The 17,971-nt window shown below is 29.2% G+C and overlaps 2 protein-coding genes across 3 annotated transcripts; one reads left to right on the plus strand and one right to left on the minus strand.

Annotated features, from left to right (window-relative positions):
• The first annotated feature begins 13,053 nt into the window (after positions 1 to 13,053).
• Positions 13,054 to 15,475, plus strand: LOC137820420 (Rhodanese/Cell cycle control phosphatase superfamily protein). The gene is made up of 6 exons (XM_068624504.2): positions 13,054 to 13,515; positions 13,635 to 13,681; positions 14,010 to 14,102; positions 14,284 to 14,422; positions 14,514 to 14,616; positions 15,200 to 15,475. The coding sequence occupies exons 1-6, from the start codon at positions 13,308 to 13,310 to the stop codon at positions 15,312 to 15,314; spliced, it is 705 nt and encodes a 234-aa protein (XP_068480605.1). The 5' UTR covers positions 13,054 to 13,307; the 3' UTR covers positions 15,315 to 15,475.
• Positions 15,476 to 15,706: 231 nt separating this feature from the next.
• LOC137820419 (uncharacterized) lies at positions 15,707 to 17,281 on the minus strand. Of its 2 annotated transcripts, none has more exons than XR_011082624.2 (4): positions 16,870 to 17,281; positions 16,284 to 16,781; positions 16,134 to 16,205; positions 15,707 to 15,937 (listed from the first exon to the last, which is right to left on the minus strand). XR_011082624.2 is itself a non-coding variant. In XM_068624503.2 (4 exons), the coding sequence occupies exons 1-4, from the start codon at positions 17,218 to 17,220 to the stop codon at positions 15,713 to 15,715; spliced, it is 1,059 nt and encodes a 352-aa protein (XP_068480604.1). In that variant the 5' UTR covers positions 17,221 to 17,281; the 3' UTR covers positions 15,707 to 15,712. The 2 variants fall into 2 exon arrangements, 1 of the variants encoding a protein (XP_068480604.1); XM_068624503.2 differs by having other exon boundaries at positions 16,371 to 16,781.
• Between the last annotated feature and the right edge of the window lie 690 nt (positions 17,282 to 17,971).

The raw sequence follows: 17,971 nt of genomic DNA on the forward strand, positions 1-17,971 counted from the left end.
TGATGGGATATACAAACTTTATTAATAATTTAAATCATATTATTAAAAGATACAATGTGATGAAAAAAAAAAAGAGTAGAAAATCTGTTTTATGTTATAAAATAATGAGTCACCTAGATTAGATTAGATTAGTGTAAATGTTCTCATCAAAGATACCGTCAGCTAATTTCTCATTTTCTGATTGGTGTCTTGAATCCTTGGTATGTATGCATTCTGTTTAGTTTTTATGTAAAAGGTTGTTTCTTTGGTTTCTTTTATTATTGATTGAGATGAGATAGAGAGTAGGAGGTTTTTTGGTTGATATGTAGATGAAAAGACTCTTAATCTATTTTGTTGTATAAGGGTTTGACCACCCATGAAGTGGTCTCATTTAATTTCATTGTTATTTGCTGATAAAAAAAAAATATGTGTAAATGGAGAGTTATTGGAAAGTATATTAAATATTATTAGTTAGGTTGTCAACTCATCTCATCATGCAATAAATGGTAAGGAAGTAGTAGCCACATGGGGCTCCACCCAAAACTATGAGTGGAATGAATGGTTTTATTGAAGAGTAATAAACAAATAATTAGATTCCAGAAAACCTTTTTCAGCATGTAGGGTATTGTCCACCTCTGGCCTCATTGCTAGCAAGAACAAGAAACATTGAGTCAAAGTGCAGAGACATGTCTTTTATGAATTGGTTGGAATTGTTTAACACCCTATACCATAGATTGGTAAGGTTTGTGCACTTTATTTGTGGTTCCCCAAAGCCTAAACAAATGGATACAAATGTTATCCCTGTAACCTTAAACACTTAAGTTTCGAAATAAAAACAACAAATCATAAATAAAATAAATTCAAACTAATAATAAACCCCTGACATGTTTATATATTCTATGGTTTTTCTTCACTATAATGCTGCAATTCTCATATCAAATTACAGATTTAGATAACTTCTAAAAGTTTTATGAAAATGAGTAAATCTTTTATTTACCCAATTCATAACTAACTCTTTTTTGTTGTTGTTAAGAAGCACCACTTAAGTAACGGTCTTGTTTTTAGTTTTGTATTTTATGAATTTCTATATTTATTTAGAAGTTCAATTTTCTAACTGAAATATTGTAATTATAATAGTTTTATTTTTATATTTTTAAAAATAATATTCAGGTGTTTATTTTTTTTTTAATGATGAATTTTGAAAAAAAAAAAACAAGTTAGAAATATTCAATTGAGTTTTGTTTATGTAAATTAAAAGTTCAAACAAATAATGGTAAATATTTAAAATGAAGTATATTTTTTTATTAAATGCACATAAGCTAATATTTTAAAAGGAATTTTACAATCAAATTATTTATAAAAAATTGTCGCATAAATTGTTCTTATGTTTTGTCATATGCATCTTCTTTGTGTTTATTGTAAGATGGGTCCTAAGTTAGGTCCTTAATATGAAAGATGGTTAAACTTTCATTTCCATGTTATAACTATGTCCATAATTATCAACATTATTACTATACTATTGTTATTTTTATCTTTACCAATTACATGATTAGACATATTTGCATATGTATATATAGTGGGTTGATAAGAATCCATGATATTGGATTATATGTTGAATATGGTGATTATATGTTGACTATTATGAAGATTGAGTTAATTAAATATATCACTACATTCACTTTATATTTTTTGTAAATATTTCTTAAAATTTATTTTCATAAATAAATAATTATTAGATGATATTTTACGTTATCATCTACTTTTGATAATATTATAACCAATATCTATATGTTTCTTTATGCATGATAATATTGTGACCAATATGATTCTTTATGCATGAGTATCTGAAATGGAAAAATCTTTACACTATAAGAGGTAAAACATCATAGAAAAACATCCACACATTTGTTAGCATCTTAGTGGAAGAGTCCACAAAAATATCAATATACTAAAATTTGGTAATTTCATCATAATAATACATTGAAGTTAACAAACTGGTAATTATATTATGATTAACTAATAACTTCTTCTAGTTACAAATGATCAAATGTGTAATTTTAAAGATTAATGGCATACATAGCTTTACTTATCCTTTAATAGCACCAAAAAAATATATTAAAATATCAAAATGATAGTAATAGATGTAAATAAAAAATTTATTAATTTTAAAACAAACTTTATTGGTAGTGGAAATAGTAACATTTTATTTTTTAATGTAAAATTAGTTTAGATGGTACCATAAATTATTTCAATTTTGTTTTCTACTTCTAATTTACACGACAAAATAATAAATATATAGACATTTTAATTATTACAATAAAAAAATTCTACTAAATTATGTCAATAAATTTAATTAGTGAAATAAAAAAATTAATCCATGTATTAATAAATGATTTATACATTTTTCAATTAAATTATTCTTTAAATCTACACTTTACTTTTATTTAAAAAAATAGAAAATATTTTTAAATATTCTCTATAATTTATTTCAACCTTTTAAGTTATATGAATAAAATTCAATTTATCAATCCTAAATTAAAAGAAATTATTCAAAATTTATGATTAAAAAATTAACTACCTCTAAAAAATAAACACCTAAATATTATTTTTAAAATTATAAAAGTAATATTATTATAATTATAATAATTAATTCAGAAATTTTAATTAAAAACTTTGACTTTTTTAATATATAAAAATTCATAAAATGCAAATATTAAAAATGTTGCAGTCTTCACAAAGGATGAAACTTCAGAAACAGTTGAAGTCGTTTTATGTGTCATGATTTCATTTCTAAATAAATATAAAGTTACCACTTAAAGACCAGTTGTTCATTTTGATAATAAAATTTATAGAGAAAAAAAAATATCAATTTTCCACTACTTTGAGTTCTTTGCTTCACGTAAAGAAGTTATATTTTATAAATTCTCTTAGGTGTGTTTGGATTAGAGGGTGTGAGGGAGTGAAAAGTTGAGGGTGAGTGGGAGTAGAAGTGTGAAGAAAGTTGAGGTTGTTTGGATTGGAGTATGTTAGTGTGGACATGTGAGAAAAATTTATTGAAATTTGTGAGTGATGGGATAGTTGTAAGAATATTATAAATTATTTTGAATAGTAAAGTTTGTAAGATTACAATTTTACCCTTGTATATAAAAAAAGAATAAATAATGATTAATCCTATTTCATATTTTAGTTAATTATAATTTAAAATTAAAGTATAATTTTATTATTTAACATTTTATTAATTAAAAATTATTTTTTATTTAAGTTAATTTATTTACATAATTTTAATATTATAAATGATTTTTTAAATTATGTTATGTTATATATATACAAATATATATATATAATTAATTTTAATAATAATTTTCATTATTATGAATAGCAAAATGAATATATTTTAAAAGAAAATAGAAATTTAGAATATAACATGAATATTAAGTAGGTGTCAAAATATATAATATAAAGTCATTACATGAAGAACATAATAATGTTAATTAGAAAAAGAAAAGACATTTTCAGTAATAACATTTGAATCTTTCTTGTGGAGACCTTCAAACGGTTTTCTAGAAGACATATCTTATTCCGTTGTATGATAATAATTTCATCTTTTTCATCGGCAACGTCTTCAATGCACCATTTGAAAAAATTACAGCCTAAAACCATGCCACTTCTAATCTGTTTTGAAGAAAATAATAAAATTGAACAATGAATAAGTTTAAAATAACATTCTTAAGTTTGTTTCAAACCTAATTGAATAAATTTTACCTTGTAGTTGGGACAACCCCAAAATTTTTTTCCAGCATTTTTTTGTGTGTGTTGTTGCTATTCTCAAAACAGCAAATTGTCCACATTCACAAATAGGAGCAACGAAGGCACTTGTGCTCCCAGTAGCATGAGTAAAAATACCACGTTTTTGCACACTACAACCAGTACAACTAGATGACGACGTGTTGTGATACGCAGACATTGAATGACACTTAATCAATGTTGTCGAAGTAATAAGATGGTAAAAAAGTTGCATTAAAAACAATATGATTATGTAAATAAATAGCATGAAAAATAACATAAAACCTTAACAATAACAATAACAATGTCAACGTCAAAAATAACAATAACAATTCATTAATGTTCAACATGAAAAATTAGAAATAAAAACAACAATGACAATAACATAAGTACCCCTCATTTCTTGTCTGCGGCGCTCTTTTTGTGGTTGGGACTCACGGATACAGTTGCTTGTAGTAGGCACCGTGCGTAACAATTTCAATCCAAAAACAATCATACAAAGAATCATGACTGATGCACCTTGATTATTTTTTTTATTTGTTCTTCGATTTGTGAAATTAAATTCATGTTCGCCGCAACAAGATCGTCATAAATTGCAACTATTTCCTCAAAGTGTATCATCTCTGCCTCATCATACCGAACGTGATTACCGTATGGGGGTAAAAGTATACCAATACAGTTACCCTAAAACGTACTTTTAATTAAATTTAATAAAAAAATTAATAAAAAGTACTATATCATTCAATAACATAATTTAATCAAACAACAAATAAATATAAACAAACCAAATAATTTATTTACAATCTCAAAAAATATTAACTAAAGATTAACAAATTTTATTTGTATTCTGTAAAAATATTATTTACAAATAAAATATTATTTCTTATAAACAATTTAATTTTTAAACACTAATAACTATCTACAATTATTATTACAAATTCATATTTCTTATGTAAATTTTTTCTGACTTTTTAAATTACTATAACTTTTTTTTATAACATTTAATTCTAACACCAATAATTAAGGTGAAATACATATTTTTACTCAAAACTTTTACTGTTTTTTTTAATTACTACAACATTTTTATAATGTTTTTAATTATAACATTAATAAATTAGGTTAAATCTACAAAAAGAAAACCCTATAAAAATATTTATTAAATCTTGAATTCCATTCTGTCTAAATTAAATTTTTTAAATCTTTTTTATAAACAATTCATTTTTAAATAAATAATTACTTTCTACATTTATTATTAAAATATCAATTAAAAATACCACTTCTAAAATATCAATTACTTTTTAAAAAACCAACAAATTACAAATTTCTATTTCCAATTGTAAAAATATTCATTTTTAAAACATTAATTTTTTTCTTATAAACAATTAAATCTTATAACAAAAATAACTAAAACATTTTTTTTAATGTTTTTAATGAGAACATTAATAATTTTTTGTCCAATCATTTAAAATAAATAAATCTATTCTCTTATAAACAATATTTATCTAAACTTTTTCAGTTTTCTTTAATCACTACAACATTTTTTTATTTTGATTTAATTATAACATTAATAATTTATGTTTACTATAATAAAAAAACCTAAACTTTACAATTTTTTGTTCCAATCTGTAAATCATTCATTTCATACAAATAAATATTTTTCTTAAATCTTATAAAAATTATAACTATCTACAAAAATTAAAACAATAAATCAAATAAAGGAATTAATTTACTAACTCCTTAACATAATTAACTAAACTAAAGTCTAAACAAATTATATTACAACCAACATTAATTTTCTAACTCCTTAACATAATTAACTAAACTAAATTCTAAACAAATTATATTACAAAACCATAATCATCCAAACATAAATATAAAACAGAAATAAAAAAAATAACTTTACATAAAAAATTTAAAAACATGAAGATAAGCAAGAACAACACAATAGGATCATTGATAGGATGAAGAACACACCACCACGAGTGCCTGAAAACCACATAAAACAAATTAAGAAACACTGAATTTCACAAAATTTAGAACATAATCGATTATCCCTTCAGTTATATACATAGGATAATCGATTATCCATGGATAATCGATTATGTTAGTAGGCAAAAAACAAGCATAATCGATTATGACCCTTTTTTCACACTTCAGATAATCAATTATGGGTTGAAATTTTTACAGATAATCGATTACTAACTTTACTTAATCGATTATCTTTACCATAATCGATTATGTGACCAGTTCTAATTCAACCATAATCGATTAAGCACCATTCAAAGACATGGTCTCACCTCAGAGGAACCCACCGATGAACCCAGATGAACCACAGAGATGAACCCAGGACGTGAGATGAACAAGCTATACGTAACTCAAGCCCCTACCACAAACTATGATGGCTTACGAATCTCTCCAACCACACTACACTACACACACTAATGGCTTCGCTTTCTTTGCTTTTCTGTGAATGGAGGAACCACCTTCATGCTTCGTTTTATATAGCCAGCTTCATTCCACACCCACCTACCTCACCCACTGCATTCACTCACCTTTCACACTTTCACACGGTCAAACGATTCCTGAGCCAAGTCAGGAATCTGATGCTTTCACGTGACATGCATGCAGGGGCACTGTTCAGCACAAAAGCAGGGCACCAAAGTAACTTACTATGAATGACGTGGCACTCGCTCTCCTCAGCTCAACTTTCTCTTCATCTTTGGGGAGAACCGAAATTCACTCCCATTTCTCTTTCCTTCCACCCTCACCCGCAACAATACATGGATCCAAATGGGGTGGTGTTGTGACTTCCGTCGTCGACAACAGTACCACCCCTGGAAGCAAACAAGCCCTTTATGTATAGGGTTTCACATTTCAAGAGAAATCTCCTTATAAATGAGAAAGCAATTGATCAAATACTCTAGTTCTAGTTTTAAGTTACTCCAACTTTGAATCGGAACAAAAAAAAAAAAAACTTTAAATATATAAATTACTTTTTTTCTTTAAATTTATTTATAAAATATTTAAATAAATACAAATAATAACAGTATCAAATTTTGATACATAAGTATAAGGATTAAATATATTTTAACCATGTACTAGCGTAATTAAAAAATAAAATGTTACCATGTTTTTTTTTTTTCTCCGTATTCTTTTATCTCTTAATTTTCTCTCACAATCTTTATCTATTTTATAATTTGATTATACCACTTTGTAGCTGAGGAGTTAAGGAATATCTCTATCCGATCGAATTTTTAAATAAAATAAGTTCATTTTTGTTCTAGATATCCTTATAAATACAAATATATTTTTAAAAAACTTTAATCTTTATATAAAAATATATAGAACTTGTAAATAGTTAAAATGTACAAACCTATTTATAATGCATGGTTACCTTAATTTAAATAGTGTTTATTCCTACAATAATGGAAAACTGCCTACTATTAGCAAATATTCCATCCACAAACAAATAAATAAGTCAATCACATATGCTCGCTTAACGAAACCACAATCTTCAACTCTAGCTTTTGAGATCGGATGAAATCTTTTTCATTGGTTGAATAAGGTGCAACCAGTGGAAGTGAAACAAGATTTTTGGTAAGTTGCAGGAAAACCAACCAACTAGCGTTTTGATGTTAATCATTTATAGCTTTAATTCCAACTCCCAAAATGTGAACAAAATACAATAAAAAAAGGTTTGGTGAGTATTAAAAGGATTATAATTTTGTAGAAATCAGTGCAATCTTCATTGCTTAAATGTAGATTGCAGAATTAGTATTTATTGAAGGATATATTTATGAAGGAGAATGGAGTTGATAATGGATGTTTGAATAGCATTAATTAATATATTTGTATGCATTTAGAGTGGTGTTTATAGGAGCAAAGTTGTCCTCATTAATGATCCTAGTCTTAAGCATGTGGGTGGGGGTTGGTGGAAGGTAGAGATATTCATACAAAAATTAATAAAATTATTAGAATATGGAATGTCGGTAATGCAGCAATTTTATCTCAATACAAACGTTTATGCACGACGTTACGTTGACTAATGCTACACTTTTTTCTTAATTTATGTTATTCCAAAAATCAACTTCATGTTCCAACTTTCTTTTCATATTACACCTATTTCTCTTTCTTCTCTAAAATTGGTCACTTGTAAAAAATGTCATCACTGCTTTACACATCGCAGATGCTTGCTTTTCCTAAAACTATCAGTCTTAGCACAGCTACATTTTTAGACCTGGGAAACCATGGCGAAAATAATTATAACTATGTCCCAATCAAAGTTGAGAAAGCGTTTTTATTTTTAATTTCAATGTCCAATTTTCAAGTTTTAATATAAAAAAAAATAAAGAAAGAAGAAATGAGTATTTGAAGAAGGCAATTTCTCCCTACCCCTCCCTCCGTACCTTCTTATGTGTTTATATATTTTTCTAAAATTTCAATAATGCGGAGAGTGTAATACTTATTTATTTTCAAGTCATGGTAGTTGTTCGTAGTGGATGGTGGTGAACGTTGATGATTGAGGTAAATTTTATGGTGTTTTTACTGGTGGTGTACAACCCAAAAATCACAAAACTTAAAAAAAAATCAGCGATGTACAAAAATAGAGTATAAAACTCAAAAGAAAAAATTATCTTCGCAATGTAGAATAAATTTTTAGTTTTGAGGGTTTGCAATTTGCATCAGGTTACATTACAATAATAGTTCACTTCATGAAATCATTACAAGTGTAACAATAATTATTTTCTTGATAGAATTTCTATGATGTTGTCTAAAGAAAAACTTCTAACTATAAGATATCCAAATCTTCTCGTAAGTATAGATTTCTCTATGAAGTAAATTAAAATATGTCAAATAATAGAACTGTTCTTTCAAATGTTGTGGTTTGAGAAGAATAAAAATGTTGAAGAGAGTATAGAGGTATAAGAGTGTAATTAAGATTATTAAAAAATATGAAATTATGCTTCATTTAGAGTTATTTAAAATTTCTAAAAATGTTAAAATCAAAATTTCATAATTAACATGGAGATGCATAGGAAAAATATGGAAGTGGAGGAAGAATTTGCCTTGAATAATAAAAGGTACTTTTAAGTTCTCTCAAATAAAATCTAAATGTGTAGTCTCTTTGAGTATAGTAAAACTTTTCATACTAAAATTTGGGCCCCTTCTAGTTTTAAAAAGTATTTGGGCTTAGTGTGATCTATATAATGCAAGGGTGCTTCTTCCTGCAACTTTACATTTTTTCTTCTTGCACTTCTATATTTTTCATAATACTCAAATTATTTTTGACATTTTTGGGTGATTCCAGAGTAAGAGATCTTTCGTAAATAAAATATATTTCCTGAATAGGAAATCTGGAAGACAAAAAAGAATATTCTCTCCATAACCTATTTTTTGACTTCCAAAATATTAAATCTAGAATTCATAAAATGTGTTTAAAAAGTATGTTTGAAAACATTTCGAAAAGAATAATCTATAAGACATTTTTAAAAGGACTAAAACAGTCTTTCAAAAATAATGGAATGAAGGAAGAAATTTGTTCGAGTATAAGAATAAACACCCATAATGCAAGGGGGCAAAGTTATACTATATTCCTGTGTTTACAACAACAATTACTTTTTTGCACTTCCATTATTTCTTTTTACACCTTTATGGATGTTGGACATATCTAAAATACTTATTTTTTAATCATAAAATTTGGAAATATATTTTAGATCACACAATTTAAAATATTCTTTTAAATTTTAATTATATAATTAAATAAAAAGATGTATTCTATACAGTACAATTTATAATATATTTTTGAGTTTTAGTTTGTATAATTTATAATAGATTTTTGAATTATGTATTTAAAATGTTTCAACTTAAGAATAATTTAGAATTTTCTTTATATTTATGGAGAGGCAGGAAGAAAGTACGAAGATGATGAAAGAAAACCTGATTGCAAAACAGTCTGGTATTAAAAAAAATTCTTTTGTTTGTTTAAACTTTAGAAATATATTTTACATGAAATATTTATGTTTTTTTAATTTTTAATTTTATTTTTGTGGAAAAAGGATAACACAATTCTTTTTAAAGCGTAGTAATTTAATTATACCATATGATTAGAAAGAAGAGAAACAGATGGATTCTAAGTTGTATTACTAAACTAAATTATAATTTGCGACAAATGAAAGCGTGGCCTTCCAGTGAAGTTCAGCGGGAAATGATGGAGGCACATTTTTTTTTTTATGAATTTTTTTTTTCGTAAGTGTTTTCTTCATTTTAGATTATAGAATCTGGTAGAATCCTGAGTTTATGTTTGTGGTAAAATTTCAGATTTGTAGTTTCAGGAAAGTTCCGAATTTGTGAATACGGAAAGGTTTTGAATTTATGGATCTGGGAAAGTTCTGAATTTTTGAATTCCCTGTTCATCAAATCCATATAAATTAGTTGAAATAATATGAACATTTGATGTTAACTAGCAAAACAAATGATTAGAACTCCTTATTTATAAATATTTTTCAAACTTCACAATTATCATAATGTTTTCCAATACTAAGTACAGTACCAAAAACAACCAAAGATCAAATCAGTTTCTTTTTAAGCTGAAAAGGGAATGTAACAATATTTTATGCAAAACTTCTTTGCCACTTACTTGTTCTCTGTTTTTGACTTTTCACTTTCTTCCCATGTTTTGATTAGTGACAATCTCTACAACAACTTCACTAGTCTCTGACAAAAACCAAATTAACAACACAACACAATAACTATGATGTTTGAGCCTTTACAACAATTATCATGATGATTAAATAGGTGAACTAAAGTGATTAAATAGATGATTAAACCAAAAGTTAAGTATATAGCATGCAAAGTGTGGACTTGGAATCCAACATGGGAGATCTTTACTATATGAATTATAAGACCAACTGAAGATGTTTCCTCCTTTGAATTTTCACATATTATTGGCTCAAGTAAGCAAAGTTACATCTTTACTTGATAGCTAGAATATTTTTTTTTATCAGCAATAAAAAAATGAAAAACATATATTATCATTCGGTTGGTAATCCATCAATTTGGTTTGGGCATATAACTCTTTTAGATAGAACTACGACAGGGAAATTCCAGCAGAAGAAAAGTGATAAACGCATTTATACATTCATCATCATCCCACACATCAACCCCATCATATAATTCTTGTTCAATTTCTTGATTACTAAATCATTGCATTCCGGATCCATGAATCCATAAGTCAAAAAAATCATTCCAGATTCAACAATCCATAATTTAAAAAAACTATTCCGGATTCAGGAATCCATAACACAAAAAAACAATTCCGGATTCAGAAATCCATAATGCAATTTAGGCTTCCCGATCCACCAATCCGTAATACAATTCAGGCTTCCAGATTCAACAATCCAGAAAACAACAATTTATGATAATTTAACTTCTGGAACACCCCCTCATCCGGAAAACACAATGTAATTAATTCTGGATTCTTGACTCTGGAATATATTACCGGATTCCGATATCCGGTAACCCCTAAATCTCCATAACCGTCATGCCTTTAAAAAAAAACTTAACTCTTGCCTCTACAACCCAAACAATACTTCGACAGTGTTGCGTATTGCTCCACCTTGCTCCGAATAATTGCAAAGACTCTCCACAGTAGTTGATATTTCAATGATGAGATGAACTGCTACAATGAAAGTCCAGCAGAGAGTCCCTTTTCAAATTATAGGTGAAAGTTACTTTTGGAATATTTAAAATATTGGGGGTGTAGGAAGAAAAACGTGGGGTGCATGAAGAAGAAGCCAATGATGGATCATAGTTACCTTCGGCCCATATATTAGTTAAATACTAAACCTACTCATTATTGTTTATTATTTTAATTCGTATTCTCATATGTTAAATAATCATATAATATCGTTTTAAAAATAAATAAAAAATGGATAACTGTGTTTATATGGAACAAAAAAGATGTATTTTTTTTTCTATCTCGTTGAAATGAAACTTTATATAAAAGCTATTCTTTAGTCTTAATCAGAATTGTGAATACATGTAAAATATTCTTTGCATTCAAGTCAGTATTCGGTAACTAAAATATTAAATGTTATAAAGATGTATATTTTACTATGTGGGGGTATTCACCTAATTATAGAGATGAGTGAGAACATTGTTCATGTTTAACTTAGATTATCACAATATTTTAGGTTAATTTCGTTTTTTAGTCTACAATATGTATTGATTAGAGTTTATTAATTAGTTTTTAGTCATTATTGAGTTGTTTATTGTTTTAGGTTCTTGAAGTGGTCTTAGTTTATACATGACCTTCCCGACCATGTGTAGTTCACTAGTCCCCCAAACTCGACCATGTGTAATTCACTAGTCCCCAAACTCGATAGGCTTGGCCTTGAGAGTCTATGCTTTTTTTGAAAGAATTTTTTCCTCTTTCTTTGATTGTAATATGAATGATCGAGATGTTCTTAGTAATCTCTCCTAGTCACTGAGGCTCAAGGTTGTGATCAAATAAATATTATGTATTAGAGTGAATAATATATTGATAAAAGCATACCTTATTATTGTATAATCATATTTATATATAGTGCTTATAGTGGACTATTTCATTTATGGGTCGTACTTAGTACATATCTTTGTTAAAACAACATTATCAGATTTATCGCGTATCTTTTTATCTTATCTAAATGTATTAACTCTATCCAGTTGATCGACTTCCGATACTGATGACGTGATTCACTCGACCTCGATGTTTTATACATATTTAATACTTAAAAAAAGAATTGGATAATAAATAAATGTTTCTACAATTTGAATTTTCAGTATGATACATAGATAATTTATTTCACATTTATTGTGACTACATTCAGATTAAATTGAAGTACTTCAAAGTGTTTTCATCTAGTATCTATCAAGTATGAATTATAGAAAATAGCAAAAAAGTGTGTGCTAGGCAAACTACCTAAAAATGTCCTTTAATACTATTTTTTTGCGAACTCGCTTGTTTTTGTGTACATTTATAGTAAATATTTAAGACATTTGTATCTATTAATTTATTCCAATAATTTGTACTCTATGTAAGTTTTTTAATTTGCTAAAAAAATAATAACATTTAACTAAGGATTATGTATTTAAGGATGAACAAAGTTCTTGTGTTACAGGCCTCTAAACTAACCATAATGCATTATTCTTCTAAGAGAATGAACGTTATATAAAACCAAATGTATTTTTTTCTCACAATATTAAACAGGTTATAAAATTTGGTAAAAATCAAGCTTTGCATGAGACAAGAGAGAGATAATGATGAGATGGCAAGATATCCAAATGGTAAAGGGCTCGTAAAACCTCAACCACAATCTCAGATTCTGACCCTAAATATCCTGAGTAAGCAGATATTCTTCTCATACAAACTACCCGCAGTACTCTGTATAACACAAGCACGAGCCCCGATCCTTTCACTCTAGTTCAATCATTGAATATTAACCATTTTTAACTACAACATTTGAAGTCTCAGATCTTAATCTTCAAGTGAAACTGAGCTACCAAGCATGCCAGTTTTTGCACCAATTGCTCTACAGTACTCATTTACATCATCTTTACATTCTTTGGTACCTTCTTTAGAAGCTACACGTGATCATAATTCACGGTGGGGGAAAGTGAGATCATACAAATCCACAGGAAAAAGATCACTTCACCAGAATATCAAAAGAGGTTTGACAATCCAGAGTACAGCAACAAAACCAGCAAAGTCGCCAGGTACTTGTTCTAAATTACTCTTACACTCTTACTGAGTTAAATTCACATGGCACTTGGAAGATATCACAGAACCATAATAGCTCTTTTTTCTTTTTTATATTTTTTCTTGGAGTTATTAGCTGAAGAGGACTGGAAGATTAAGCGAGAAGTTCTGCAGCAAAAAAGGGTAAAGCTCCACCTCTGTGTCACAAACAAGTATATTGTCATTTGCATCCATAGCATTTCATGATAAAGTGAGTACAGACAAAATGGAAATAAATGCATATTGTGAAGAACATCAAGGTAAATGTAAGATTGTAATGCTTTTGTATCACAATATATATCTCGAGTACACAAACAAGAAGAATCTCATGAGGGTATAGGAAATGACCAAAGATCATAGAATAACTAATCATAAATCGTACTTCAAATGTTGCATTAAGGAAATGAGATATATTGTTTGTATTATATGCAGAGTAGACATTTAAAGGTGTAAGATATGTTTGTCATTGCAGGTAAGAAGTGTGGATGCAAAGGAAGCTCTGCGCCTTCAAAAAGAAAATAATTTTGTGATTCTCGACGTAAGGCCAGAAGCAGAGTTCAAAGAGGTTAGTGGACAAATTTTAGAAGCTTTGTATTAAAATCCAACGTGCCTGCCCATTCATGTTGCATTTTTGGTCTCTGTGGTCCTTCTGATTTCCATAAATCATTACAACATTAATGTTATAATAAGTGTGTGTGTGTATGGTGGTACAAAGGATAAACTGACGAGTTTGACAATTGGTGCAGGCCCATCCTCCAGATGCTATCAATGTGCAAATATATAGGCTTATAAAGGAGTGGACAGCATGGGACATTGCAAGACGTGCTGCATTTGCTTTTTTTGGTATTTTTGCCGGGACTGAAGAGAACCCCGAGTTCATCCAGTGTACGATTAATTTACCTCAACATCTCACTGCTTGAATTCCTGCATTTCTTGTTTTCTGAAATAAAACATTTGGTTTATGTTATGCTGACAGCTGTTGAAGCCAAATTGGATAAAAATGCAAAGATAATAGTAGCTTGCTCAGCTGGAGGTACAATGAAACCATCACAAAATCTGCCCGAAGGTCAACAATCAAGGTATTAACTATGTCCAATTTCTTGTGGCCAATTGTCTATTTTCTTCTACTTCTGGATTTTTAATTCTGCAAGTAGAAATTCATACATGCTATTTAAGAATAAAAAATAGTCCAAACTGGTTGTAGACATTTTGTGAAATGCATCCTTTTTGTAATACAATTCTGAAGCGATCATTTAGATGTGTCTGGACTTTGCATCGAATCACGGATTCGGCTACATTAAAAGTAGACAGGTGAATAGATCTATATATTATCGTAAACCATCCTACCAAGCTATTAATTAAAGGAATAATAACAGGACGAACGGTTGACAAGAATTAAGTCAAATCCAACCACAATTACCAATTACCTCTCGCTAAATAAGTTATTCATCGTCTAAAACAAAAAAAAGTACAGCTAATAACTTGGATTGCATGGATGAATGATCAGGAAAGTTATACGGTTGTCTGCAATGCAATATGTAATCCTCTCACAGCTATACTCTGTAATTGCATATTTTCTTGTGTGATTATGAAAAGAAATGATATTGACTCTTAAAATGATTGATATGTTGCTCTGATTGTCACGTCTTGATACTTTCACAGGTCTCTAATAGCAGCTTACTTGCTGGTCCTTAATGGGTTTACCAATGTCTTCCATCTCGAAGGTGGTCTTTACTCGTGGTTTAAAGAGGATCTACCAAGTGTTTCAGAGGAGTAAATGTAGTGCCAAGAATGTGTATTAGTGGAGCCTAGACCTAGTTTTGATCATGATGATAAATGCGTATAAAGAATAGAACCAACGAATTGTAATATCATTATTAGTGTGGAAAACTAGTATGCAAGAATTAATAACAAAAATATCAGGTTACATTCTGTAAAGATTGCATCCCTAGCATAAACTGTTAAGGGTTCAATAATTTATCAGCAGTGAGTGATTTAGCGCCATGCGTAACCATGTTTCTGAACAACTGATGCATAGTGCTTCAATGAATAAACCAAATTTCGCATTAAAGCATTTCTGGTTCAGTTGCTTTCGATTCCTTAAGATGTTCAACTATTGCCCGAGGCCAAAAAATAACGTTTGGGAAAAAGGTATTGGGTTAAACCTACCATTGCCTAAGCTTTTAAAGAAGCTCTTGTCATGGCTAGAGCTCCATCGTAACTTTGATTTCCTCCAATAAAACCACTCATGTGTACAAAAGTACAACCTGGGATTCCAGCAACCTCAGACAACTTGTCATTTTCCAAACCCCTCCATAAACACGGTAACGGTTTTCTGCTCTCAAATCTGGCAGGTGAAATTGCCACTGCCTGCAGTCGCCACTTCTCACTTCTATCATCCTACAAAAAATAATCATTTATTAGACAAATTGTCGATCAAATGGGAAAACAAAGAATGAAACCTAAAATTTACACGTAACCAGGATATGATGATGATCAGAAAAAAAAAACTGTATATAATTTTGGGGGCAACAATGACTTATGCTTACACTAAATCTTGAAGATTCATTTGACTAATTCGCTTAAACATACATACCGGGTAGAGAACATATTTGATAGAAGGATTGATTTTCATTTCCTCCTCAAGCTCATGTATGTGAAGTTTCCACTGTGTAGCATGTGAGAAAAGGTTTCAGTTAGATAATAGTCACAACGATATCCAAAACGTGCAAAGATTGTAATTTACCCTTCCTACTGCCATGAAGAGCAAACTCTAACAATAGCCACTAAAATCTCGTAAGATTAATTTAATGCACTGTGGGTTGTGTCTTACGGGACAAGATCGGCTAAGCTTAATGATTTCTCCACTCGAATCAACACTTTCCCTCGCCGCAAGACTCTCCATCACAATCGACCGCGCCGGTAACCATGATTTTGCATAATAATTGACATTGTCCAAAAATTCAGCACCAGCCAGTGCCATTGCTTGATGAAAGACCTCATTTTCTCTATCAGAAGACTGGTCAGGATCCATCCAGTTCAAATTCAAGCGTTTAATTCTAGAGGACAGACAGGTATTAGTTTCATATTTCGGAGACTCATTTAGGTCATATTGATTCACTCCGTTATCGATAGCATCAATTGCCTCCACAAAGTTTCTGTATATAGTAGGATATATCTGGTGCACATGAGGATGGTCTTCATGAAGCTTCAGCACATTTGAAATTATCTCCAAGCCAATATGCTAAAGGAATAGGAATGAGTAATGAGTTAGGTTGACTTACGACAAAAACAGTGAAAGGAAAAAAGAGTGATGAACAAAATACAAACACCTTGTAGACAAGGCCTGCGCTACTGAGTTTAGTATGGAAACCGTGACCGAATACTTGGTGGAAGCCCTTTTGGTGATGATCGAAACGGTGTCGTCGCGGTTCATAAACGCCTCCCACGTCGACGACTGCGTCGAGTGTTTCCAGAAGGTTGGGGTCTCTGGTTCGAACAATTTGAGCGCCGGAGAAGCGTTTGGAGAGGCGAAGCATGAAGCACGCGAGTGCTTCATCGCAGTGGAAGGTTCCGTTGTGTGTGCCGACGCGCGTTGAGAAGCACGACGCTATTACGAAACGTGGTTTGGGGAATGCGAAGGTCTTGTCCCACACTAAACCCGACACACTGAGTTTAACCATTTTTGGAACTGTCTCTACTGTTTCTCTGCCTCAAGTATCGGTGTGAAGGAAATGCTGTCTCAAGATCATTCACACAACCTATATTTATATAAATTGATAATTAGATATATACAAAAAATATTTAATTAAAATAATTGTTACAAGAAATTTGATGTAAGAAAATAATTGTAATAACTATAAAACTGTAATGATTAAATGTAAACAACAAATTAAAAGATTAAAGACTTAAATTTCTTTTCTTATTATTTATTTATTTTGTTCAATTTGATTTCTTTATTGATAAAAGAATTCAATCAACTTCTTTAATTTTAAAGTAAAACAATGTATCCTTTACATATTAGATATTAACTATAACTTCATACTACACCTCTTAATTTTTCATTCTCCCTCTTCCCCTCTATTTTTTTCACATTCTAACTTTTCCTTTATTTCATAATTTAATTTCACCTCAGTGAGTTATTTTTTTACTTTAAATATCCATTATTCCCCACGATTTTATCATCAATTTGGTGGGTCAATAACTTGATTAATTTATATTAAAATTTTGTGATTTTTGGATAATTTGTTCCATGTTGTTAGGTTTTTGTATAACATTCATGACTTAAATTTTGAAATATTGTTTTGGAGATAAGTTCTTCGATTAAGGGAGATTAGTATTATCTTTCAATAGAACTTTAAGTTAGAAGATCTGGACGTGAAGGGGTCAGAAGTTTCAAAAGTTTATTATAGAGTGTGTTTTTTTTGTTGAAAT

Source organism: Phaseolus vulgaris, chromosome 9, assembly GCF_051622355.1.
Source record: "Phaseolus vulgaris cultivar YP4 chromosome 9, ASM5162235v1, whole genome shotgun sequence".
Taxonomy (NCBI): domain Eukaryota; kingdom Viridiplantae; phylum Streptophyta; class Magnoliopsida; order Fabales; family Fabaceae; genus Phaseolus; species Phaseolus vulgaris.